At 45.6% G+C, this 27,877-nt stretch overlaps 1 protein-coding gene across 1 annotated transcript; it reads right to left on the reverse strand.

Annotated features, from left to right (window-relative positions):
* Positions 1-5,432: 5,432 nt before the first annotated feature.
* On the reverse strand, positions 5,433-27,877 carry LOC115323217 (gastrula zinc finger protein XlCGF7.1-like). The gene is made up of 2 exons (XM_040221543.1): positions 27,859-27,877; positions 5,433-7,581 (listed from the first exon to the last, which is right to left on the reverse strand). The coding sequence occupies exons 1-2, from the start codon at positions 27,875-27,877 to the stop codon at positions 6,788-6,790; spliced, it is 813 nt and encodes a 270-aa protein (XP_040077477.1). The 3' UTR covers positions 5,433-6,787.

Genomic DNA, 27,877 nt, shown 5'->3' on the forward strand with positions numbered 1-27,877 from the left:
TTTCGGGACCTGATTTATGGGTCTATAATAAGCACCGACTAAAATTATTTTCCCTTTTACTTAGGTAAATGCGAGACCAAACAGACTGAACACAACTGTCTTGAATTTGAAAGTGAGTGCTGTGCAACTCATCAGCAATCAACAAGGACACCCCTCTGCTGTGACTATGACGGTCATGGTGATATACTGTATTTTCCCAGAATAATATTTCACCATCTTTTACAGAATCATCGAGCCATGATTCAGCTCCCACAACGATTGAGGGGTCAGTTCCTTGAATGAGGCCACATAATTCAGAGACGCTGCGACAGTTTACAACCGAAATTTGAATTTGCTTTTTACGGTTATTTACTTTCGTAGCTGCTGGCGTAGATGCCTTATTTCATTCTGCAGTACTCTCAGCAGAGGAACGTGCTTGGTCCCAGCTCTTCTGGTTTACCTCTTGCGGGGCTTCATCATAAATATATGTACGGTCACCAATACATAGCTTATCCTACCGTAGTTTACAAGAACCCTCCTGAGCTTTGTCAAGGTATAACAGTTTTCTACAAGCAAGCCGAATTTTTCGCGCGAAGTCTTCACTTACAGCAAATGCAGAGCTTTTCAACTTATATGCGGATGACATCACGGTGTCTCTTTTTTTTTTTTAAAGAAAAGAACCAACGCTAACGATGACAGGACGGTTTTAATTTTGTTTAGAAAACCCCATGCAATATGCTCGCGCAATTTTCAGTCGGCTCAATACTTATATGAAGCAAATCAAAGCATCGTTTAATAATATGCTGCTCGTAATGCCCTGCTCTGGTAGAGAGTCTGACCAATGAAGAGCTGGAGACATAAGACAAAAGCTCGAAGAAAATTTAGTTTAGTGGTAGTCAGAAAGTTACACTGAATAGACATTACACAAATCATATTTGTAATATTGAATATAAATCTTACAAAAACATGGGTCACAAATCTGTGTTCTCGTTTACAAACTGATAAATTTACTACGATTAACCGAACCAAAATATGATGGTTTCAAAAAGTTACGGCGAGTGCCAAAATTCTCATCTGGCGGGTCGATGGTAGACGACGTCTCCCTGCGCGGTCCGTCCAAGGTGGAGGAGTTCCGGTGATGAGCTGGCTCACCAAGGGCGGTGCTCCCTGGCCTCCCACCCACCTCTTGAGATGGCACGCACACACTCGATGGAAGTCCGACCTGTATTTGGCGGGGGGCCGTCGACAGTGGTCTCGTCGCTCCGCTCGACGACGCGATGCCTTGGTTCGCCTCCGAGTCTCCTCTCGCACTGCCCTTTGTTCCTAACCCTCAAACCCAGGCTCGCACAGCAAGCGTAGGAATTCCCCTCTCCCAGACGGTCACTGCCTTGCGGATCTGCCCTTTGACCCTGAAAACAGTTGGCCTCCCCAACCGAAAACATTTCCCGCCGCTTCCAGTACTATAGGTTCTAAGGTCCCTTCATGTGTTTTCGTTTGGTTTATTTTTGGGTAGAGTTACGAGAAAGCGTGCGGCGTAATATTTATGACTGCGTGGCCGCCACAGACACGGCCGTCTGCGGCCCATGGCTTCGGGAGTAACCCGAGGCTTGGGCAGAGCAGTTAAGAACCGGGGGCTAAACACGTCCCCCCATTGAGCCCAGGCGGGTGAGGGAAGGGAACCACCGAGCGAGCTGCCGAGAAATACTTCCCGCACCTGTCGGAGTATTCGAAGATGGGGGAGGACTCCTCGAAACTAGGCCGCTCACCTGGACACACACACCCTCCCCGATCTTCGCATACTATCATTGCCGTTTTATGTGACAGTCGTTAGCCTACCGTTTTGATTATTATTTTGCTTTGCCTACGGCGTGAATTTCACTTATTAATATTAGAAATATACTTTCGTTTTTAACCGATACGAGCGTCGCCTCTTTTACTATTCGTTACACTAAACTCGGCCCTAACATTTCTCCACGGAATAAACCTAGTTACTTTGTCCTTGTAAGTAATTTTCCGCTTTTTATCAATTTCTTTATGCCCGAACTGCTTTGTTTCACACCTTTAATAACATGGTTTTAAGAGCACTTAAAACTGGGTTTTAAGAGCCTTCAGATCAAACTCATTTAAAGAATCGGCGAATCGGTTCGCGATCTCCACTCTGCGCGTGCCCAACAGGACGTATACTGGTTCGCCGACCTATTCTGTAGTAGCTGAACTGTTGTCTAAGTTCATCTCATCGTCCTTTCGCTGCCAAATAATACCGCTATTAAAATTAAAGCAAAAACGTTAGGTTTTGAAGGTAACCGTAACGGTATATCATGACGCTCGTAGGACGGTAACGAATCTTATTAACTTTTTAATTTTTGACGATATAAAAAGTGGCGCTATTTTGTTACTATTTCCTGTAACGGCCGCACACCTGCTTGGGTCCCACTGGTGCCAGAAAGCCCAATAACAAATATCGTTGCACCGCCCCTTGAAGCTGACAGTGCGGCGGGAGCTATGGGTTTGCTGGAACAGACAACCACTTCCCTTACATCGCCTGACCACGATCTCTACGTGGATGTAGGTGGGAGCGCGGGCATGCGGCGAAAGGTGGAGGTATGAGAAGTCCAACGGGCTCGTAGCTACCGCCACCCTGCCAGCTGAGGCCCTTTGCACCTGCCATCAAGAAAAACTATTAGCGTTCAACATAATTGGGTAAGTAATTTTAAGTAATTAAATTCTTAATTATTGATTTTAAAGGCATGGTTTCAAATGGAATCTTGCTGAGCACCATCGAAAGCTACTAAATGCATCTACGGTATACAATGGTATGAGGCACGCGCAGCATTTTACGGCCTTCCGAAGAAATGCCAAATTTGGCTCCGTGTCTCGGTGTCGGTATCTTATCGGAGCGCATCTCCTCGCGGGCAATCCCGGCCCCCACGTGTCTAATGGTGAATTCGAGTCGCACATCTCGAGCGCTCCAAAACCGCTCCATTTGGAGCTCGCATATTCCGCTCGTAGATGGCTCGAGTTGGTCATCTTCCGCTCGAAGATCTCTGGCAGCGCCCACCCTGTGGAGCGCCTCGAACATCGCCAAACTTGCTCCACGAGATTTCAGAGATCTCTGCGGAAGTTGACAGGGCGCGCTACGTCATCTCCTTTAACTTGGCCATGGCGCATGCGCGATGATGTTGGTGGGGGTGAGCCGACCGGCCGCGCCGTCGACAGCATTGAGTCGGTCGAGCTGGATCTACTCGGATACGTCGGTCGTTTTACGCGGGATTGTGACGGCTCGAACGTCCCTACCTCGCGTAGATAAGGGATGCAAAGTTGGAACTGGAGCGTGGCAAATCGCAAGCGCTAATATCTGTGATCATGAGAGGAAGAACAAGAAATAGAACGGCCGAAAATCGGACGGAGGCAGACGCCTGTTCATTTTTCCGACTGATTGTTTACTTTTTTACACTCCATGCCGCCGGCGTTTTCTCGTGCAATAAGGCAATACCAGACCAGACAACGACCGCGCAAGTGATGGTTTGTTACCTCTGTGTTTAATAGAGTTGTACCAGAAATCTGAACCTAACCGCGATGGCAATCGGTGTGCGTGCTCCGCCACCTCGAGCCGTTCGAAAGGTATTTGACGGTGGCGAACGCGGACGTCTTGCTCGTTATTTGTGACATATGGGCTCCGCGGTACGTATGATTTCGCTCGGCCTGTGTCGCGTGTTATTTCTGCAGCTAAGCAGTGACAGTTGTCAGTGGTCGTCGGAAAGACCAGTCGGCTGAGGCGATGGTGGGCTTCTCTAGTTCGAGCGGGGGGGAGTTGGGTGGGGCAGGTCGCTGCAAAAATGCGAGTTCCCTTCGTCGTTTCGGAGCGGGTCCAACGGAGCGGAATTTTGCCGCCTTTGCAGAATAAGACGCACAACGTGCGTGCGCCGCCACGCATCGCACGTAAAGAAGTCTACACAAGAAAGCCTCCGGACAGTCACATGAGGTTTGCCTTTTCGATATCGGTGCCGGTGTGAAGGCTCACTATTACGTGCAATGCGTGGCGGCGCATGCACGTTGCGCGTTTTAGACACGGGAGGCGGGTTTTCCCTCGGGTATTTGCGCTCCGATAAGAATCCGTAAGTCAGAATCGCGTCCAAATTGAGCATTTTCTCTGAACGCCGTAAAGTGCTGCACTGCCTGATACCATTGTAACGTGGGTGCATTTAGTAGTTTCCGATGATGCCGAGCGAAATTCTAACTAAAACCATGCCTTTAAAATTCATAATGAACAATTTAAGTACTCAATGTGTATTCATTACGCAAACATATTGAACTCTAATATATTTTTTTAACACAAACCACTAAGGCATCATCCTTTTTTCTGTGCGATGCGTAGTTTTTCCGGGAGCGATTTTACCCGGGTTTCCGGAAACACCCTGTATATGTCAAAACAAATATTTTATGCACTTGGGAATAGAACTCCTCCTGCAGCAATTCTGGCCCATCAGACAATATTGACAACCACTGTTCAGTCAGTGTAGATTAAAACATATTTAGATGGACTATGCGTGTTCAGTGTTTACATACATGAATATACAGAATGGAGTCAATTATGCCCTTAGTAACACAAATATATAGGAGCCATCTGCTACAAGAGGAAATTCAAATAAATAAAGGCCTGTCGAATCCAAGAGAAACTCGATGAATACCAAATGAATAGCATTAAACGTATTAATAACCGAAATGATCAAAGACAACTTTTATCAAGGTGAACAAAAAAAAAAGAACACAAAATAACAAAATCATACAAGACAAAGAGATACATAGAAGTATTTCATGTTGTAAGCACATTGAATGATGTTATCGAAATTCAAGAACTCAAACCGGTAAAAAAAATGTCTAAGATAATTAAGAAATATAAGATAGGAAATAACATTGCATTCCTAATTCTTTGAGTCTTGTATGTGCTGTTCCAGTCCCATGCGTCAGGCATTAGTTTCCAGCTTAATGTGTTAATTAGTTTTCAATATTACTTTATTTTTATATATTAAATTTGTGTTGAACCCTTCCACCAGAATTAGTTGGGGGGCTAGTTGGTTGAACATCTAGACGGTGGTTTAAAAGCGCTCTGTCCTGTCCCCTTCTTCTCTTCTTAGTCCTTTGCGCTTTTAAACCACCGTCTAGACCCCTTCCACTTTACTCGGTTTTTCTTATACTTTTCAACTTCTACATTATACAAAATTGTTGCTATTGAAAGACCTTAGTCATTTTATTATTTAGTATTTTTTAATTATGAGTAGGCCAACTTGTAAGCAGTGTTGTACGGAACGGCGTTCCCGGAACGCGTTCCTTTTAGGGGGAAGAAGGAACGATGCCGTTCCATTTTGCATCGGTGGAAATGGAACGGGAACTCGTTGCATTTTTGTTGAAATGGAAAAGGGAACAGCGTTCTTTCTTTTCGTTCAGTGTTTTTTTTTTTTTTTTTAAGTTCTAAGCGGGAAATTCTGAAAGTATAAAAATAATATTTTTACGAAGAGCAGAATCTCGTTAATTTCTTGGTTAATTATCTAATGGTTCATTTTGTGTGGTCCTTGTTTAAGTAGCAGTCGGCTGCAGGAGAGCTAGCGGACAATTATCCTTTTTTCAGTGTTTGAGACTGCGGTATCAAAAGCAAAACGTTTAGTCAAAGGAAATGAGACAGAAAGAAGGACGTTTCAAACTTTTCTAATTTCTTTGCTTCCACAAATCCTCATACACCCAGAAATATAAAGCCGACTATAGAGATCATTGAACTTTCACAAAGAGACCTAGAGTTACAACAAAAAACAAGTTACGGGACATCGAACGCACCCTTCTATACCGAACATTGCTCACTTAAAAAAAGATACACAAAAATTAACCTTTATTCCTTTTTCCCTAGTACCCCACCTTCAAACGGAACAACGAATCAAACCTTCACAAAGAAGAACTTGTAAGTTTCATGACTGACCTTCAAAAAGCCCTGCCCCCTTTTTCACTTGCTCGTTTTGCGGACAGCAACATCGAGAAGTAACTGTTGTTAAGTTCGATCACGGGACTTTGTTAGACTGAAACGTGTGAGGTTGTTGTAAAACGCTCATGCATTGTGGGGTAACAGTATAACTGGCTCGTTTGAATTCGCCCACCACAAACATAAACGTGGTTAAAGGCTGATAGTTTTAAAGGTGAATATATCAACAAATGAAGCCCTGCTTCCGCTTGCTTTCTTCTCCGTGTGCCCTTCCATCAAGGCATTCAAATTCGTACGTTGCCATTTGATGGGATAGATTAAAAAACAAAACAAAAATCAGCAAAATAAAATGTTATGTATATGTAACGATACGTTCCATTTTTTGCGCTGTAACGGGAACGAGTTCCTTTTTCACATGTGGAACTTGTAACAGGAACGCGTTTTAATAATCGGAAGCAACGAGGAACGACCTTTCGTTCCTCTTTTTTTTAGGAACGTGTACAACACTGCTTGAAAGCAAGATCAATGACCCAACAGACAATTCAGGGACTCCAGGTGCAGCATGTAATTAATGACTCTAGATGACAAAAAAAAATTCTATGCTTCCAGTATTTTTTTTGTGCACAAAAAGAACCGTGGCCGTCATTTTTAAGGTAAATTCACTTTTTTATCGGTCATAACACAAAAAATAACAGGCTGAAATATTTAAAACAATGAAAAACCTACACCGCTCGCAAGTAGAACCCCTGCAGGTGTATCCCCAAATGAGATAAACACACGTCGGAGCTTGAGTATTTTTTTAAATTCCCTCCACAGCTATGGTTCACGTGAGAGTTGCGGTCACTTATGATGTGTATACCGATGTTGGCGTAAACTGCTATGAGACGCAAACACTCTACTGCAGGTCCCGCACCTGTACGGCTTTTCTCCAGTATGAGTCCTCTCATGATCCGCCAAAGTGCATTTCAGAGTAAACGCCCTGCTGCACGTGTTGCACTTGAACGGCTTCTCTCCTGTATGAATTCTTTCGTGATACGCCAATTTGCGTTTCAGAGTAAACGCCTTGCCGCACGTGTTGCACTTGAACGGCTTCTCTCCTGTATGAATTCTTTCGTGATCCGCCAAGTTGCGTTTCAGAGTAAACGCCTTGCCGCACGTGTTGCACTTGAAGGGCTTCTCTCCTGTATGAATTCTTTCGTGATCCGCCAAGGTGCATTTCATAGTAAACGCCTTGCCGCATGTGTTGCACTTGAACGGCTTCTCTCCTGTATGAATTCTTTCGTGATCCGCCAAGTTGCGTTTCAGAGTAAACGCCTTGCTGCACGTGTTGCACTTAAACGGCTTCTCTCCGGTGTGAATTCTAACATGAGCTATCAAGTTAGTCTTATTCGTGAACGTTTTCTCGCAGACGCCGCATGGGAAGGGCCTCTCACCAGTGTGAGTCCTCTCGTGAATGGCGACAGCCGTTGAGGAAGAGCTTGAGTAAGGACAGAAGCGGCACGGGCGCTTGTCCAGTTGTCGGTGCGTTTGCAGCTTGTGTGGGCCCGAATTGTTGGTCTGGGAAGAGGTGCCAACTCTGCGGCTGTCACGGCCAGAGATATCCACTTTGTCGCCATAGTATTCTTCGGTCCAGTCTGTTGGGATGACAGGACAAAGCGAGAAAGGTAAGACCTGTTTTTATTGCTCTGAACGAGAGCTTTGAGTACCTACATGAACATTGTCCTGAATATCTATATTATGTCGATGCGGCCTAAAGTAGGTATTCTTTCATTTAAGATGTTAAGAAGGTTCAGTCGGTATGCTTTTAAAGGGATTCTTAAAGACTAATTCTCTGCCAGCCCCACGGGGCGGCAGCTGTGGTGGCTTTCGCCGTCTGCTAACCAAGTTCGGAAGCGAACTCAAGCCACTGCGGCCGTCGCTGTATAACGCTGTCGGTACGGAGCGGTGGGTGATAGCGTGTTGACGTTCATAATGATCACGACTCTTTGTAAGTAACGCTGGAAGCGTCTTCCAAACAACTACAGTTTAATATATTACGTAAGATAGCAATTCAAAGGCACGTAAAATAATCGTTGTTTACCATAGCACATTGAAATTATGCTTACAAGAATTTCCCACTTCGGAAACGGGATTGATTTGGATACTCTCCAGTTTGAAGTTAAAATTAGGCGACACAAATATTATTGCGTCAAAAACAATTTATATCATTTGTGAGAGCTACTCGATCAATTCAAAGTAAAAACACAATTTTGTAATAAAAAAAAATCAACACGGTACATTTCTCTAATATCAAATAAGGTGTTGCAACTGAAAATTCAGGTGCTCGGTCTGAATGTTCCTTCAGTAGGGCCCAGCTTGTTTGTTTACTTTCACTTGAGTTGTGGTTCTCGGACTTTGAAATAAAATCCATTTATTCCCTCCTCCTTTCCTCTCTCTCTCTCTCTCAAAAAAACTGCGAATTTCGTTGTGGTACTTTTTGTCTGCTTGTTGCAGGCCGCTAATTAAAACCTAATGAAGTTTCCACGTAGGGGAAAGCTGGTGTACCGCATCAGACATCTCACATTTTTCACCTTCTGGAAAACCTAGCATACAAAAATATTTTCTATTTGTGTGGGACCGTTCATGAATATGTGAGGGTTGCCCAGTAAAACGTTGGGACGTGACGTCCCAACGTTTTACTGGGCGAGAGTTATCGATCAATGATAAACTTTTAGTTCGCTCGCTTTTCACTCACATACGTATGGTGACTGGGGTCTCGCGGTCAATATTGTACTTGTCCCGAGTGTACTTATCAAAACAAAATGAATCAGCAGAGCGTTTGGCCTCGCGAATATACAGTTACACCAGAGATTCCAAGAATAACTAAATGGTGGAGACATTTAACCGTAGTACATACTCCTAAGGCTGAGCATGCGCAGTTACTCTGGCGAGGTCACGCGCTCCGCTTGTCCATTTCGTCTCGTTGAGCACTCAATTATAGGAGAATTTGAGCCCTGTACGGCAGCAGAGCTTGAGATCTACAGAGGGGGCTCTTGTTGTCGATCGGATTGAACGGGAAGTAGCAGACCCTTAAGCGCCGTTAAAATATATGCGACCGAGTAAAGACCCGTTCACACTCTTGCGACCTAGAGAGACCGAGAGAGACCAGACCGGTTTTCAAGCCTTTTGCGGCGTCTTAGGACCGGATGCGCTGCAGCGGATCTGGTCCTAAGACATCGGAAGAGGCTTAAAAACCGGTCTGGTCTCTCCCGGTCTTACTAGGTCGCACGAGTGTGAACGGGCCTTTATGGTTTCAGCTTCCGTCCCGTATCACTTCGTCGCGGCACTCGGCTTTTAGCAGACGGCTGCCTTTATTCCGGTCCGTTAACGAAAGACGTGAAAGTATTTTCTTGTTTTCTTTTTGTCTGTGAATGACTCTTCGTAGCAGACGAATTCTGTTGTTCACTTACGTTAGCACACTAATGATCTGCTGACGTTTTCTTGACTCGCTCCGTAAAGTCCTTGTCGGACTGCTCGTACAACAAGAAAAAGGCAGTCTGTAGACACCGCCTGAGGCGCGTTTCTTCCTCCTCACGCGACAGTTCTCTCATATTGGGCCTACTACAACAGTCTGCCAACGTGTTTGAAGCACACACATATGTATGAAGCACCTTCGCACAGATGTGTGCGTTTCAGACATGTCTGCAGATTTTTTAATAGGTTTATTGTGAAAGGACTGGCATAGACGAACCAATTTTGGCAGTTCACACATCTTCGACGGCTTACGACTAGAGTGGCTGTGAACTGTTTTGCGACTGCTGATGACCGGCCGCTTGGACACCGCTCATAAGTAGTCGCAAGTGTTTTAAGAATAAGCGGTCGCAAGCAGTCAGAAATGTCTGAACCTGCCTTGACTTGAGCAAACAATAGAGCAAACACAGATATGGCGCGTGTTGTTTTACAGTTTTAGAAATAAGACTCTATCCCCAGACATTTTGACATAATAAAACAAAAGTTGGAGACACTCCTCAGTTGGTCCGACATACATAGAGGGATTATAGAGTTTACATAAGTAAATGTAGGAAAGCCTCCAATAGGTTTTTAAAGGAGGGGGGGAGGGGGGTTGTTCGGCAGTGTAAGGTAAGTCAGATGATGGAAAGTTCGCGCGCAGCAGGCTCAAGTGCAGTCGTCTCATTTGATCGGGCTCTGTCCCATTCGTGTGAAGGTCAAATGTAGCACAAAGGCCTTGCACAGACGAAGGGGGTCTTGGCTGGTCACAGGCCACCTTTGCAAAGCAGCGAAGTGTCGTTCACATCTGCGGAAAAATAATTCCCGCCAAGTTTGATCTGCAAGGTTTAGAAAGGCGGCGGTTAATAAACAGTAAAGAACGGTAAGCGACAATACCTGTTTGTGCCTTTCACAAAGCATATTTAGCAATACTGAAACTGGGCGCCAAATTTAGGAACAGGTATGTCAAGTGAGGCATAAAAGAGTACAATTAAGTTTTACATTTGCATGAGAGAATTATGCATTGATCACCCCGAACAGATTATGTTAAGAGACAACCCAGCTAATCGGTAAACGATATTTATCGTCCATTTCAACCCCTCCTATATTATGCTGCGAATGAAACCCTGTTCTCGTGAATTTGACACGACATATTCCGTAAACACGATCAGTATTAAAACTTAGGGGCTGAGGAGTATGAAGCTGAGACCAGTGAGGTCTTAGATTAATGAGGGTGAACGGAGTATAGGTGCTTTAGCATCTTCTAATGTCAATCATCCCAGCTTTTTTTTTTCTAAGAAGTAGTTTAGATTTTGACGTCTGCAGTGTGAATCTCCTTTCCTTCGTCAGTCTGCACTGCCTTGGCTGACTGTTAAAAAAACCATCACGAATGAGATTAATACATTCTTGTGTTTTCTAGCTGCGGAACGACCTTAGGTGTCTACTTCTGCAGGTTCATAGCTCCAGTCCTGAACAACAAGACAACTAGGCAGTAGAGGCAGCGGTGACTCCAGATTAGAATGGCTGAAAATGTTGCTGGGCGACCCTCACAGAGTGGTGACAAACCTTGCGTCTGCTAACGGAGGCGCCATCTTGTCTCTAGTCTTTTATGAGCTCGTTACGCTGCTATTGTCATTGAGCATTACCACTCGTGAAAAGGCGGCGGGTGACCGCAGGAACACGCAGCGTTACAAGTTTCATCAAGGATGCGTTTCTTATCGGCGCCGGTCAGGAGGGAGAAGACACGATGGTGGCAGCAGTGAAAAAAAGGCGGCGCTTGGCCACCACAAGGATTTAGCCTTGCAAGCCGCAGCCAGCAAGAAACATTGAGGCATTCTACTCCCGACCCATCCACAACCGCTGCTTTACGGCGATAGCTTTACGGTGACACTCTGCAGAAATTTCTGCGGGGGAACCGATCTAGATGTGTTTACAGATCTGTTTAAAGAAACCCGTGAAAGTTACACTTATGCGGTTTTTGCAGGTGAGTCATACGGCCAGGGGAACATTATGTGGGTGGATAATCTTTGCGATAAGTCGGCTAATAATCAAAATACGTTAATTTACTTTTTATTACGTGAAAATAGACACATGGCTCCCATCAGGAACCTACTCAGCGTCATCGAAGACCACTTAATCAAGTCTTTTTAGGACGACTTGAAGCTCGTGGGAAACTCGGGGGCGCGCCAAAGTCACCACTCGTGAAGCAGCCGCAAAGCTAGCAGTGGCGACACGCGAATGGTTGGATTATCATCGCGTTCCGACACTGCTAGCTTTGCGCCTGCTTCACGAGAGGTAACTTTAGCGCGCTCCCGGGTTTCCCACCAGCTTCAAGACGTTCTAAAAAGAGTTGATTGAGTAATCTTCGATGACGCTGAGTAAGTTCCTAATTAACGCCATGTGTCTATTTGCACTAATTAAAAGAGTAAATGAGCGAATTTTAATTAATTAGCCGACTAGTCGCAAAGATTAGCCATCCACATAATGTCCCCCTTGGCCGTATAACTCACCTGCACAAACCGCATAAGTGTAACTTTCACGGCTTGGTTTAATAAAATTTGTAAAGCTTAAAAAAAACTGTAATGTGGATTTACTCGGATAGTGCCCTTAACTATGATCTAATATTCAGGGAGCTATTCATGGTAAAAATTAAGATAGGAAGGTCGAAACATGTAACTATTGATTATTAAGAAAATCTTGGTTTCTCAAAATAATTCGGATCACTACGTGAACAACACGATGTCTTATAAGAAATCTATGGTAATTTAGAGCAGACTTCGACGTAGTCTAGCTATTCTACTCGGGGACGCAGAGCTGAATCCCGGCCCCACGCGGTGTCAGATGTCTCAGGAACTAGGTTCCATGACAGAGGCACAACTAAAACAATTTAATGATATGTTCACTCTTTTACAAGGTGTCAATCCCCGTACGATAAAAATGAATAATGAACAGTCGGACCTAATCAAATACGTAAATGATATTAAAATAAATCAGAAGTCACTTCAGGGTAAAGTCACGGAAATCGATAAGAGACGATCTGCCGTCGAGACTAAAAGCACCGCTTGTGAGGTCGTCCAACAAGAGCTTGTAACGTTGCGCCAACAAGTTGCATCCCTTTTAAATGATAATGCCACGTTGATGGTTAGTCAAGCAGAACAAGAAGATACGTCTCGACGGGAGAATTTGCTTGTTTATGGCTTGGATAACTCTCAGTCGGAAACTTGGGCTCAAGCCTCAAACAGAAGGTAAATTGCTGAATGCTATGGCAACTCCCGTCAACCTGGTCTTTCCTAGTGACACCATTAAACGATTGCACAGGCTTGGCGCAATCTCAGTTAATAAATGCAGACCGATCATAGTCAAATTGTCGTCATTTGAAATGAAGCAACAAAATGTATTCTCAAGTGCTAAACTGAAGCCTAACGGCATAACTGTCAGCGAAGATTTTTCACCCGCTACGAGACGTGCTAAAAAAGAAGCTTGTGGATTTTGGCAAATCACACAACGGTACAATTGCGCTCTAACAAGTTCTTTATTAACAACAAGCGTTTTAGTTATAATCAGTTTATCAACACTGTCCTTGAGCTTGCAGACACGTCTAGTACTCAGGTTTATCAAAAACCAGCTGATAACGACGTAACTGATTCGGCTTCCAACGCCCGGCAATGACGAGTCGTGAGGGGCAGTGGCTTGTCATCGTTGCCAAAACAAGTTTCTGTTGTTTACTAATATTCGTAGCATTCTTCTAAAGAGGGACGATTTATGTTCTGTTATCGATTCCACTGATGCTGACATAATCGTTTTGACTGAAACCTGGCTTTCCGCAAAGGTTGATACCTGCGAACTTTCCAATTGCAACACGCGTTTCAGTGTGTACCGACATGATAGAGACCAAAAGTGCGGTGGGGGCGTCTTGACTGCTGTGTCTGACTGCTTTGAATCATCCCTCGTTGATATAGGGAGCAACTTGGAAATTATGCTTGCTCAATGCTCATCTTCGCTTGCGCCACTCGGGGTTGATTTTCGTCCCCCGTCCAGTAGCTCTAACTTGGTTCAAGATTTACATGATGCTATTAATAAAGTTTCTGTTCATTCTCTTAGTCTTCCATTAATTTTACTGGGCGGCTTTAATTATCCCAACATAGTGTGGTTGAGCGAACGACCATTTGCGAATCCTTTTTCAAGGGAATGTTACGACTTCTTACAAATATATCTCGATTTCAATTTTTCGCAACTCGTTACACAACCTACGAGAATCACTTCATCTACATCAAACATTCTAGACCTTATTTTTTCTACTGTGCCCGACATTGTTTCTTCTGTATCCCGCCTGCCTGGCTTGAGTGATCACTCATTGATTCATATTGAGCATAAGGTTGCAGTATCTCGTGCTGTTGATAATACAAAACGCGTCGGAGATTATAATGACTACTTACCACAATTTTCGTATCGCTCCCTGGAAGAAAATTGGAATCTATTTAAATGCAAAGTTGATTCTCTCATGAGCACTTTTATACCGCTAAGATCCGTTACTTATAATTGCCAGTCTCCATGGTTTAATCAATCCCTTAAACAATTGTCTAACAAGAAGAAACGTCTTTTTCGATCTGCAAAAAGTTCTAACTCTCAGCAGCGTTGGGACGCCTATGCGTCCGCAGCTAGTGCTTATAAGACAGCCATTACGAACGCCAAAGATGTTTTTTTTTTTTAATTTTACCTTGCCGAGCATGCTGATTAATAATCCCAAACAACTCTGTAACTCTGTAAATAAGAATGATAAGTGTGCCGTGTCTCTCAGAAATACTGATGGCGGTGATATTCTTAGCAATGATTGTACAAGTGTCTACAACGAAATGTTTGCGTTGGCGTTTTCTTTCTTTCAGATTTCTTGTATTCCTGAATTTTCTACCATTGAATATTTCCCAATGGATCCAATTTGTATTGACACTATAGGCATAACCAATGTGATAGATACTATCAAAATGTCGTCGTCTGCTGGTATTGACAACGTCAATTCCAAATTTTTGAAAAATGCGAACATGTACAGTGCAATTATTTTATCCAAACTTTTTGAGCAGTCTTTGGAGCTTAATTTTATCCCCGACGATTGGAAGATTGGAGAGTGATTCCTTTGCATAAATCAGGTGACAAACGTTCTCCAACTAACTATCGTCCCATCTCAATTACTAGCACACCCTGTAAAATTCTTGAACATATCAGATACTCTCCCCTTGCTAATTTTTTTGAGTCTAACTCTTACCTCTGTAATGCTCAACATGGCTTCCGGAAATTATTTCTTGTGAGACTCCGCTCTTGTGTTTTACCCATGACCTTCATTCCATTCTTGACCGCGGCTCTCAGGTAAACTGTATTTTCCTAGATTTTTCTAAAGCCTTCGACAAGGTCGCTCACTCCCTCCTTATTCAAAAGCTTATCAAACTTAATTTAGACCCTAACGTCCTTGCATGGCTACGTTTGTTTCTTACTAATCGATCGCAGTTTGTAACTGTCAATGATGTGGATTCCCAACCTTCACCAGTCACTTCAGGTGTTCTCCAGGGCTCTGTTCTGGGGCCGCTTTTATTTCTGATCTATATTAACGACCTACCTAACAATGTATGTTCATCTGCCAGTCTGTTTGCAGATGACTGCGTTATTTCTCGTGAAATTACTAAGGACTCCCGAAGGAAAAATCCATCAATGTAACCCTGTTTGGCAGTTAATGTTTTCTAGGGGACCGCTGACTGTGCCTGACTGTACGTCAAGCATGTCTGATTGGCCAACAAGTTACTCTGACCGACAGTCAAACTCCAGTCAGACTCTGCTTGTCGGCTTTCTGATGGTTTCCTGGTGGCAGTCGGCCGCCGCGAAATTCCATCAGGATGTCTTGGTGGTGATTCTGACTGTACATCGATTGTCTCTGACTGTACGTCAAAAAGCTTTGACGTGCAGACAGACGTACGGTCAAAGGACGTAAAGCTCGTTCGGACACCACTATTTCGCCAAATCTATGAATACGAAAAGTAATCTATGCACGAAAACCGCTGACGTTAGATATTTGACACGCAACCGACCGACAACCTTGATCAGAAGCCCGCCGAAGCGCTGAAAACTAGGGGTGTCGCGAACCGGCCGCGGTTCGAGTTCGACCTGGTTCGACTTTTTCGAACTTCTAGTGGAAAGTTCGACGAACCTTGTATTGAGGTTCTACTCGTGTGCGCATGCGCGACAGGCTAGCCAGTTGGCTTCGGATTGGATTGTGATGGCTAAGAGATGAATTAAGTGCAGCGCTGATTGGCTATTTCAGCCAATAAAGTACTAAACATTTAGTTATTAACTTCTTCGGTGATTAGAATTAGTCTCTTTTAATTGCAGCTGTTCACAAAATAAAATAACCCTTTGCATAAAAAAAGATTCTCCAAACCTAGTCATGCTTGTATCAAGGTCTGGCCACACTGTCCACAAAGTCGAACCGGTCGAATCTGGTGAAAAGTTCGAAGGTTCGTCGAACCGGTTCGACCCAGTCGAACCCCGAAAGTTCGACCAAAAAATCTGGTTCGACAAAAGTTCGCGACACCCCTACTGAAAACGACACTTCGCTTCGCCCATAGAGGCTTCGCCGCTTCGCCGAGCTTTCATGAACGGTCGCTCTCGACTCGTTTTGTTTGCCCGCTTGCTCCAACCTGTCGATCCTGCCAGGGTTCTACAATGACTTATGTTTTAGTAGAATTTCTACCCTACAAGACCCAGCCTGTTGTGAGTTCCGACGATGTAAGGGACTTTAGCGGTGTAGTTGAAGACGACAAGGTGTATCAGGTCTACTGGGCCGGTGACGCGCGAACAAAAGGATCGTTCTACGACGCGAAAGTACTCTACATGGCAGGTGAGTAGAACTGAAGTACGGCGAGTGATGTACGAGTGCTTTGCATAACATGCTGACGGCTTAAAGGTGTACTCCGCCGATTTTTGAGCTACCTCAACTAACTATATTTTCTGACTCCCAGGCCTTTACCCTTTCTGGAATGCTATTTAATATCATAAAATTCATAATAGTTATTGCGAAATCGGCAAATGAAAATGATGCAAAAACAGACGTTCAAATATACCCGCCCTTTTCAGGGCCGTGACGTCAGTGGAAGTTCAGCTTGCCAGTCGGGCGAGTAGTCTAAAAAATAGAATATGCCAATTATTTGTTCCGTGCTGGAGCGCGGGGACTGGAGCGAGCTTCCAAGGCATTCATTTGACACCATGAAACTGCTTCAAATCAGTTGGGAACAAATTCTACAGTCCAAAGAGTGAACCCCTGCACTTCCAATGACGTCACTTTTGCATTGTTGCCAGTAGAGACTTTCAGTTTGAAAAACACGGTGAGGACCAAAATTGTAAATTCAATAACTTCGTGAAAAAAAATTATTTTGACCTAATATTTGGGATACTATTTTGGCGATGTTGTTTGGCGAGTTTAGCAAAATTTAAAGCAAATCGGGGACCATGAAGAAATCGGCGGAGTACACCTTTAACTGCATTTGCAACCGCTTAACTGCATTTGCAGCCGAAGCATCTCGTATAAAACGATTAGTGAAATCCAGTTTCAAAAACGGTTCCGTAGCATAGCGGTTAAGGTGTGCGATTTATACGCAAGTGGTCGCGGTTTCGAATCCGCGGTTGTCTTGCTTTTTTTTGCTTTTTTTTTTTCTCGAACATTTTGTTTTATCGAGGCATTTGGCGATGTTTATGAGTGCGTATAGCTTTACTCTTATATAAATGCTGCCCTTGTTGATGAAATTCCCTTGGCAGTGGCAGTCAGAAATCATCTGATGGACCATCAGATGACGTCTGATGGTCCATCACGTTCCACCAAGGCTGCTGACTGGCAGTCAGTGTCCCAAATTACGTACCTTGATGGAATTTTCAATAGGGCTCTGACATATCTCGCCTTCAGTCTGACTCATTAGCAAGTTTCAGCCGGTTTACTCGCACTGTACTCTAGGCTCCGGTAGCCAGCTCTAACTCTTTTCGTGACCGGCGTCAAGCTTTACTACCAGGGCGGGCCCCTCCATTTGCGATGGGCCCCTCCCTGGGGAGCGCACGTCCAGGTATAGACGCGATCTCGCCCTCGAAAGTCTAGATTTGGCGGTCGGCGATCATATTGGGTGTTCCGTCTTTCCTGTGAGCCACGCAACGCCTCGCTATAGTCGGTTACAAGTCAAGAAGGTAGGAGAAGCTCCACCCACAAGCGTGACGCGCCCGTTCCAAATCTCTCCGCAGTCGAAAGAAGAGTTCGCTGGAAACGCTCCTTGTTCCGCTTCAATGGATTCCAACATGTTTCCGATCCCACTTTTTAAGAAAGCGACCTTTGTATTTATCAGAGAGGGAACCGAGCCCCTGAAAGCAGCCTTTGTATCCATCGGGGGGGAAGCTAATCCCCGAAAGTCGTATTTGTTTCCGTCGGTGGGGGAGAACTCTAATCTCCCTCTCGTGCCTTCCACAACGCTAAGTAAAAGTCGAAAGATAAAGCAAATATGTGCAGAAAGGCAAGCCCTTCCTCGCGCGTTGGCCGCGACGTCACGGAAACGGTGGGACGCTATTGGATGCGGAGGTGGCGGAGGGATATCCGATTCCCTTTGAGGGGCATTTGCCGCTACCTTCTTAACCTGTAACTGACTATAGTGAGATCGTGAGCCCTCTGTAGCCGTAAGGCCAACTCTTAATAGAAGTCGTTTAGACTACTGTCGACGGGTCAAGGATCTCATGGAAAAAATCTCAAATCTCAGCCGTGGCAAAAAAAAAGAAAAAAAAAAGAAAGTAAAGAGAAAGGTATTTTTGGTGCTTTTCTGTTCTGCAATGTTATAGAAATATAACATGTACGGAATGTAGAGATCCCTTCCTTCTAGTCCCTGCCAACGTGGTGGGACAGCAGCCCCTTTAGCGTTTTGTTGAGTCGCTCTACCGCACCGCTCGACTCAGGATGGTAGGCAGTTGTCGTTAACTTTCTAATGGTCAGTGTTTGGCACGTCTCCTTCAATCAGTGAAAAGACGGTGAGTGTGCAGGCGAGCTGGTGGTAGCTAATCATGTCGTATTACACCTGAGACTGCGGTGGAAGAAATCGGAAGAACTTTCAATTGATTATAAAAGCAGCAGCTCCGGAGCTTAGGTTGTAGGAAATCGCGTACCGCCGCCGATTCGCCATTTCCCACGTGGTCCGTCAACAAACCGAGTCCAGCCTGGTTCTTTCACGGGAGCGGGATTCCGCTCCCCGTTTATTCGTACAATAAAATACAACTCTACAAAACACTTAATCTAAACTACAAATACACGCGACATTACACAAATATTTACAAACGCACGTTAAGACCAACGCCAAACACAAAGAAGGCCCTTAGGCCTCGCGTCCTGCGATATCCTATACTCTGTTTCAAACATCGCGTGCAACGCTGGGAAAGCTACTGAAGTAGTGCGCATCAAAAAACACACAAAATTGTGTTACTCCCCGAGATTTCGTGGACGAGCGGTACAAGGCGCTGCTCTTGCAATTCCGACATCTCGGTGGCGGTGGTTCAAATCCACTTAGGGCGCAAAGTTTTTTTTTTTTTGTTTTGTTTTTTGTTTTTTTCGACCGATTTTTTGTGCAAGATTGTGCGTATTGCGGAAGTGCATATTTCAATTCCTCTTTTCTTGTTGATTTTATTTATAAGAAGGTAGACTAGGGGCTGGTGTTCCGCTCGAACTTGCGCCGGTCTCGTCAAAACGGAAGAACGGTCGAGATCCAGGGCGTCTCTATTTAAAGCCGTTTATTTACATGGTAGCGTGAAAATCAGAGAGTACCTTGAGAGTGTGGTGGACGGTCCTTTATATAACGAATATTGTGATTAGGGGACCGCACTGCCATTGTTCAGACGGCTTGGCATTCCCTCACGTGATGTGACTTCATGGAAGTTTCCTTCAGAGTCAGAATACTCGCCGGTGTATGGAAGAAGTCATCCAGACGGCAGTATCTTGGTGCTCTGGTGCCGGCGCCCCCATGAACCGGGAGTGATTCACAATAGACGCGTACACAACACACGGCACTCGAGATCAGGATCGAGTGTTGTTTCCTTTTCGAGGAAAGCAGGGGCCTCGGAATACAGACACGGGCATGTGCGTCGTTTACTTAGCCGACCAAGGTTAAGGTGCCTCAGGCAGACGGAGCCGACCATGGTTACGGTCCCGCAGGCAGAAGAACCCAGACGCTTCGGAATGCAATCACGGGCACCGCCTGCTGTAAGGTCCCGCAAGCAGACGGAGCCGTAGGCACGATTCATCACCGACACAGTTCCTTCTTGACGCTTGTTTCACTTTGAAGCCATAAGGCCGATTTCAACACCAGAAACAACAGGTGGCAGTTCACAATACTGTCCGCGTGCTCGGAACTTTCACGTTGCGAGGTCTTCGCTTCGGGGACGCCACCTTGCCAGACACTCCGGTGTCGTTGCTGACCGTCTCCAGGACCTCACGGATCGACGTCTCCGGGAAACACGTTCTTGAACTCGCGTACACGTTGGCGATCACCTGCTTGCACTTTTGCGAGGTCTTCACACAACGAATCTTCGAAAATATCCGAGCAGGAAAAGAAAGCTTCCCGCGTAAGACGCCATCTTCACGAAACCGGCGAGGCAGGGGCAGCCGCACAACCCGAAAACCCGAAGCGAGTGCGAGTGCCGCACGAACGAAAACGGAAAATAATTTGGAGTAGTTTACATTATCTTTTCCTTTCTATTGAAAAAGAATCGGTGTTCCCTCGAAATCATAACGCCACTATTAGTTACTAGCTACAAAGATGTACACTTTTCGACTTTTTTTTTTTTCAGGGGCCGCACTATTTTGTGGAGCGAACGTAGTCGCGGTCGGCTGTGCAAACCGGCGCGCTAGCTTTGACTACGTTGCACGCTATGTTTGAAACGGAGTATAGATCCGGTCGCCACCCACTTGCCTGCCAGTGCCTGCGTCTCGGTCTCTTCCGAAGTTCTTAGAGACCTCTCGCCCCCTGCCCCACCGAGTATATCTATCGATGGGCGAGGAGGTTTCTCCTCGCCTGCCACGGGGCAGAGCCGTGTATTGGGAGAGTTTGGCCAACAGGTGGAGCAAAGGCCGCCGCCAGCGCCGAATATCCCCCCCGCGCTTAGAGCGGAAACTAAATTTGTGACACAGCGTCGACCAATCAGGAGACCGCGACGTCAGAATATTGCAAACGACATTCAAAGCGTGAAATAGAGGCGTTCAATCTCGGCCTCTCTGTTCCATCTCACAAATGTCGGCAGTGAAGACAAAGGTACAGGCGCGTGAACCTAGCTCAGCAAAACGCTTTTGTTTGTATGTGAACTCGTGCGTAGGGGCCACTTTCCAAAGCCACGCGCTCGTGCCCATGCCTTTCTCTGCACTGCTGATGTTGGCTTGTTAGAACAGCGTCCTGGAGACGCGGTGTTCCGCTCGGCTTGTGCGCTGGCTTTGGCAGTGCTTTCTTTCACCGTCTAAGCTGAGACGCTGTTTCTAGCAAGTTGGCCCTGGTTTGGAGCGCACGTTCGTTTATTCTACACTTGAATATTGCGTGACGAAAACCTCGCACGCACAAAGTTTTCAGTCACTGAGAGTTACACCTTTTAACTCTAGCGACGCTAAAACGGCTTGAATTAGTCGTGTCACAAATTTAGTGCTCACGACCACCGCTAGGGGCTGTTTCGCGGCCTGTGGTTGGCTCCGAGATGCTCGCCTATTCAAACCAATGTATGGCCAAACTCTCTCGATAAACGGCTCTGCCACGGGGGTGCCTGCAGCGCCCTCCAGTGGCTAGGAGAGAAAGCGGCGCGTCGGGAGCCGAATTCGAGATCCCGATCAACCCCGCGGCAACACGACCATGTGATCGTGTCGCGGCCAAGATTGGTCGAATGGTTTGATGGGCGCCCTCGTGAATTCACGGTGCGCCATAAGGTTTACAACTGAAAAACCTAAAAATGGGATCCTGCAGTTTCTAGATTTACGCGTACATGTCGAACAAGGTCTTTGTTGGGAATACGGGAAAAAAGCCGGAAAACCTGTGTTAAGTAGAAAGAGTTGTCACGCCAAGTCGGTTAAAGCAGGGGTAGTTAAGTCCTTAGTAACAAACGCGTTGGGTGGATCATGCGCTCATTTTATGAGTAGTGCTGTGAAAGAACAGTGGAGGGGGCTAGAATCTGCAGGATATGAAGAAGAATTCATTAAAATACAATTAGAACTGAAATTTAACAACGAACCACGGGAAAAGAAAGCAAGAAAGAAGATAGCAGTAATCCCGTATTTCCACGGGATTTCCCACAACCTAAAGGCTCTCGCAAGAAAGTTCGGCGTGGACGTAGTGTTCTCTTCGGATTTCAAAATAAGCAGGTTGACGCCCTTTCTGTCAGACCACAAGGGCTGTCAGAAAGCCCCATCGGGAACCTTCAGTTCCTTGCAAAGAGAGTGTAGTATATGAGATTCCGTTGACATGTGGATTTAGGTACGTGGGACAAACTTCAAGATGCCTCAATGACAGGTTACTAGAACACAAGATAAATGTACGCACGCATGCGCCGAACTCCGAAATAGCAAAACACATAGAGGAATGCAATAATTGTAATGCGCATTGGTCAGAGACAGAAGTTCTGCATAAAGAGCGAAATGACATTAAGAGGGTCGTTAAAGAAACAATAAGAATAAGTTCTATTGAAAACTGCATAAGCCAAGCATCAATGCAACTTGGACGTAACTCCAAAAAGTTTCTCAGACTTTGAACGAACGCATTCGGTTCACGAGGGAAGGGGGCAGAGACAATGTATATGTGTAAATACATCTATAATTTTTTTTTTTTTTTAATGTGCCTGTAATCGCGGTTTCGAGATCACTTGGGTGCGTTTTCCAAAAAAAAGGTGTTCTCTTTGTGGTCTCTTTATGTCTGGGTGCGTCGCCACGGTTTAAAGGCCACCTGTCTGTGTGTGTGTGTGTGTGTGTGTGTTTTGTTTTTTTGTTTTTTTGGTGTGTGCGCTTTGACGAAACTGTTAGGATAATTCGGGACATGTCTCTCTCAAGGTCACTGCGATGTTCCGCAGTGTCCCATTGTTAAGTCCCCGTCTCATGTGTGGGTTGTTTTGTATCTTTTGCGCGTGTTCCATCCGGTTCGAAATGTCTGCAACAAAGGAGTTTATCTGTAGAGTGTGGTTGGGAAAAAGTTCCGTGGGTGCTTAAAGGCTGTTTGAGAAATAAACCAGTTAGCTGAGTTTGAGACGCTCTCTGTGTCTGTTCCTTCTACTGAAAGTTCTTCCGATTTCTTCCACCGCAGTCTCAGGTGTAATACGACATGATTTCCTTCATTCAGGCAGGAAACAAAATTCGTCCCTGATCATTAAGAAGCTGCTGGGGGACTATCTTCTCATCATAGGATTTAGCTACCATTTCCGCCTCCTGGTCCTTCAAGGGCAGAGCCTCTGCGTACTTCGTAAGATGATCAAGAAAGACAAGAACGTATTTGTTCCCCCTAATCCCACTATGTCGAGGAGTAGGAAGGTTCTCTCGAAGGGCTCCCTGACTTCATTGAAACGCTATAGGCGCTCGCTTCCTTTGTCCCGTCTTTCGCAGCTGACATGACTCGCAGGAATCGCAGTGCCTTTTGACGTCCCTCCGCATCCCCTCCCAAGTGTACTTTGCACTAATTTTCGCCAACGTCTTTCTGACTCCAGGGTGTCCCGAGAATGGGGCATCGTGATAGGCCCGCAGCACCGCGCCAATCAAATTTCGGGGGATCACAACCCTTTCCTGTGCCCTACCTTCATTGTTCCTAGTTCCTAATTTTCGTTTACAAAGAACACCTACGCTGTTTTTAAGCTCGTTCGTCGGCGGTGTCGTCTGCCACCCTGTTCAAAATTTCCGCGTGTTCAGGACTGTTTTCCTGCCCTTTTTTTTAATACGAGCGCATTTGATGACCGGCACAAAACTCTCAATGACGCCTAGCGTCGTAAAGCCTCCCTCGCTTGACTGAGGGCGTCCACATTGGTGTTTCCCTTTCCTGACTTGTGTTCGATCTGAAAGTCTTTTTCCTGCAACTGCAGGTTCCACCGAGCCAGGCGAGAGCCGGGATGTCTCACATTCATTAGCCACCGCAGAGGCCTGCAATCAGTTACTATTTGGAAGCGGCGGCCGTATAAATAGCACGGAAAATGGCGCACAGCCCAAACCAGTGCCGAACACTCCCGCTCTGTAGCACTGTGGTTTTCCTCGGCTCGGTTCAGGTATCGCCTGGCGTAGGCCACGGGTCGTTCAACTCCATTCTTTCTCTGTGAGCGTACAGCCCCAAGTGCGTACTGCGAGGCATCCGTCGCCAAAACAAAGGGAATCTCGAAGTCTGGATAACAAAGGACCGTTGCTCGAGGAGTTTGTCTCTTGGTTCCCAAAAAGCCTCCTGCTGATCATCATCCCACTGAAATGTAGACGACTTGGATGCAGACATGTACAAGTTACTCCAAAAAAGTAATTATGTTAGGTTACTGAGTATTGGCTTCCAAAGTAATTTGAATAGAGTAGACATTACTCAAATAGAAGGTAACTTAGTAAATTACTACCTACCGGAAAAAGTAGAAAATTACTTAGTTTTATCATTTTTATCGTAATACGAAAGTATATAGGTTTTAATCTGTTAGCGAAATTCTGATAGCCAAATATAAAGCAGCTTATTGTGTTTCTACAGATATGCTTTAATAGCTGCTCTTACTTCTGTGTGCCTAATTGTTTTGCACTTTTTTGTGTCTTTTCGTCAACTATGTACTGCGGATGTACCATTTCTTCGTTGAAGTTTAGCACTGCTTTAGCTTGATTTTGCAGACAATGTTTGTTTGTTTACAGGGTTGCGTAAAGTACATCTAACAAATACTTGAAGTAACGTACAAAGTAAATGAGAGGTTATGTACTTGAAGTAAAGTCGTCAGTACACCTGGTGCAATGTACTTGAAGTAAAGTGCTATAAATAAAATGTACTTTCAATGTAAAGTACAGTACATTTTAACACTATCTTTCATGATGCCCTTTCATTCCCTGTATAGCTTTTTTTCTATAACTGGTATGCATCGCTCCAGAAGTAATCGGAGGTGCATTTGTTTTTGTTTTTTTTTCGGAAATGGCGGAAAATACTGGATGAATTCAAGTCGCCACAGAGTAGTTGTTTTACTCTCGCTGACGAACTATTTAACACAATCAACTTATAAGACACTTATTTCTATCGGTCTTAAAGCCGCCATTATTTACTCAGCGAAATGACCAGATGACGTCTCGAAAGACAATAGCGCGTTTTCACTCGATGGTACGCCATTTTTTGTTTTCAAATTTGGGGACTGTACTTTTTTAGTCGGGAGTTGAACTGTGTTCGGAAAGTGCCAGAAAAATACTTTAATAAAGTACAAGTGCATACTCAGAGAATGTACTTCAAGTAAAGTACAAGTTTTCTAAACCTATTTGAAGAAGTTCTTTAAGAACCATGTACTTATAGTACTTTCCCATCTTTTGTTGTTGTTTTGTGTAAAAACGGCGGGGGTATTACTAAGATTTCTGGAACGATCTTCGAATCTTGGAGGACCTGCATATTTTGAGTTTTGGGAAGAAAGGCAACGCGCTTTGCTTAAGAACAACCTTTACGTTGCCCTTTACCACGTGATTCTTCAAGTACAGCAGAAACTACGGGATCTCCTGGTGAGCTTCAGAGCGGGTGCTGCATTTTGCTGCCTCGTCTGAGTTATGATGCATCTGTACACTTCCTGTTGTGGGCGAAAGTTCCTACGATGGAGAGAAGCGGGGACAAGCCCTTTCTTCAAGTGCGTCAAGTCCCCTTCAGCTTCGGAACTCAAAGAGACGCCAGCCTTCGGCGTTTATCCCGCAGTTACTCGGTCTCACTTGCGACATGTCTGTCCGCTCCCGGCGCCTCGTTGAAGGGTTGTTTTCTGGGGGGAGGGGGGGGGGGGGAAGGGGGTCGTGAAACTTTTAGGTGGTTTCGGACCCCCCAAAGAAATCCTCCCCCCCCCCCTGCAAATATCAGCTGATCTTCCAATAACCCATATGTTTTTTGCAGGAATGTTTGTTGATAACCAAACCTGCCATTAAAATTGGAAAGCAATTTGTAATTTGAGTAGATGTTACTCGGGAAAATTAATTAAAGAAAACTACTGGTTGCCGAAACAAAAATGCAGTAGAAAGTTACTGAACTACTAAAAAAGTAGTGAAACTACAGTAACTTGAGTAGGGTAGTTGAACTAGGTACAAGTCTGCTTGGATGTGCATGAGCACAGTCAGAGGCTTGGCGATCTTGGAAAAGTTATCGGTAAACCTCCGATAATAGCCAACAAGTCCCAAAAATTCTCTCACGTCCCACAGTATGGTCGGCATCGGGAAATTTCGTACGGCTTCCTCTTTCTCTGGGTCCGGCCGAACACCGTCCGCGGATACGATGTGCCCGAGATATTTAACCTCCTGCCACAGAAACGGGTGCTTCGAGGGCCTCAGCTTCAGCCCAGCCGTCTGAAACCGTCGCAGGACCCACTCGATGTCACGCAGGTGCGAGTTAAAATTGCGATTGTACATAGAAAATACCGTTCATGTTGAACTGTTCACAAGACCCATTGGCATCCGGTTCCACTCGTAATGGCCTGATGGAGTGTTAAATGCCGTCTTAGCATTGTCTGTGGAATCCAAGTCAATCTGCCAAAAGCCAGAGGCCAAGCCCACCACACTAAAGTACCTAACACTGCCAAGCTGAGCCAGGGTCTTCTAAATGTCAGGAATTGGGCATGGATCAACCCGCGTGACATTATTCACTTTCCTATAATCCACCACGAGCCGAAACAATCCATCTGACTTTTCAACAACAGGGCCGGAGCCCCCCAAGGCGACTTCGACGGCTCCATTATGCCCTTCTCCACTAGCTCCTTCACCTGATTATTTATCTCGTGCCGCTGGGAGTATGGTATCCTGTATGCACGCTGGAACACGGGTGTCGAATCTGAGGTATCAAGGCGGTGTTTATTCGTGTCACAGCGACCTAGGTCCAGTGTATACTGATGCAAACGCCGGGAGGTGCTGGCGAATCACGCCGATGATGCGAGCTCTCTCCTCCACAGCTACCCCCGCGAGGTTGAGCTTAATCTCCAACTCTTCACCTGCCGGCTCTGACGGGTGACTCTCAGCACCTACACTCATGACCTGGTCGGACTCACTGACACAGGCTCCATAAAAATAAACTACTGTTTTGTTTTTGGGTACTATGAGCTCTTCTCGACTTAGGTTCAGCAGTGTTATTGGTACTCTCGACCTGTCATCTGACTCAAGCACTCCCAGCTCCTATTCAGGAATCTTCTCAGCCGTTCTCGCTCAGTTCACAATATAAATCTATTGACCCGCCACTGTTAGTGCCCTCCGAGTCACCAAAACATATATTCCCTGCCCGGACAGAACGTCCTGTCCCAAGATTCCACCAAGAGCAAGTGCTGAGTCGTCAGAGATCACAAAACACGGATGCTCAAAGCGGCAGTTTCCCAAGCTCATCTTCAGCCAGAAACAACCCCTTACAATAATCTCATCTCCGGAGATGCCATGAAACATTCTGTTCTTTTGTTCCGCGTACGGCCTCAGCCTTTTGTCTTTCATTCTTCCCAACGCCACCTCTTTTAGCAACATAACCCGTGATCCCGTGTCAACCGACATTCTAAAAATGCAGTTAGTCGCTTCACACTCAACGACGGGGCTCGACTCCTCTGAACACTCTACAACAATTATCTCAGACGAATCCGTGTCGCATCTCCGTTTATTCTTCTTCCTAGGAGGGTTACCATCCGTATCTTTCTGTACACTTTTCTCTGCGACCGAGCCCGCGCAGGCCTCTTTCTCTTTTCGGTCTTCCTCCTTCCTCTTTACCAAAGGGGCGGTAGGAGCTTACAAGTTTTTTTGAACCGTGTCTCGCCTACCCTCACCGGACTGAGGTGCCATCCGTCTACTTCACTCTCGAGCGATATGACCAGCCTCGCCACACGAGTAGCACGTAGGAGCGCGGCGTCCTTGATTTCTAGGGTCCCAGCGACCCCGTTTCTCTCTTTGCAGAAACAGTGTTTCGAGTCGAACTAGTCCCTCCCTCAACTCGTCAACATCGCTGGGCTGTCCCACCATGCACACCGTCTGAATCTTGCAAGTCAAGCTATCGTTACCCTCTACCTGCGTAGCCACCTCGACTGCCTGCTCAAGAGCTCTAGCCGACGAGACAACACGAAACAAAAAAGTGGGTATTTTTACCCCTGCACAAACAGCGAGCAAAGCTGCTCCCTCACCAGCTCCCAGGCAATTTTTCCTCGATCGTCCGTCTTAGGAACTGCCACCCCGCAACGATCAGCCCAAAACGTGTACGTACCCAACGACTGAAGACGCAT

This window comes from Ixodes scapularis, unplaced genomic scaffold (genome assembly GCF_016920785.2).
Source record: "Ixodes scapularis isolate PalLabHiFi unplaced genomic scaffold, ASM1692078v2 PGA_scaffold5__190_contigs__length_132052651, whole genome shotgun sequence".
Classification (NCBI taxonomy): domain Eukaryota; kingdom Metazoa; phylum Arthropoda; class Arachnida; order Ixodida; family Ixodidae; genus Ixodes; species Ixodes scapularis.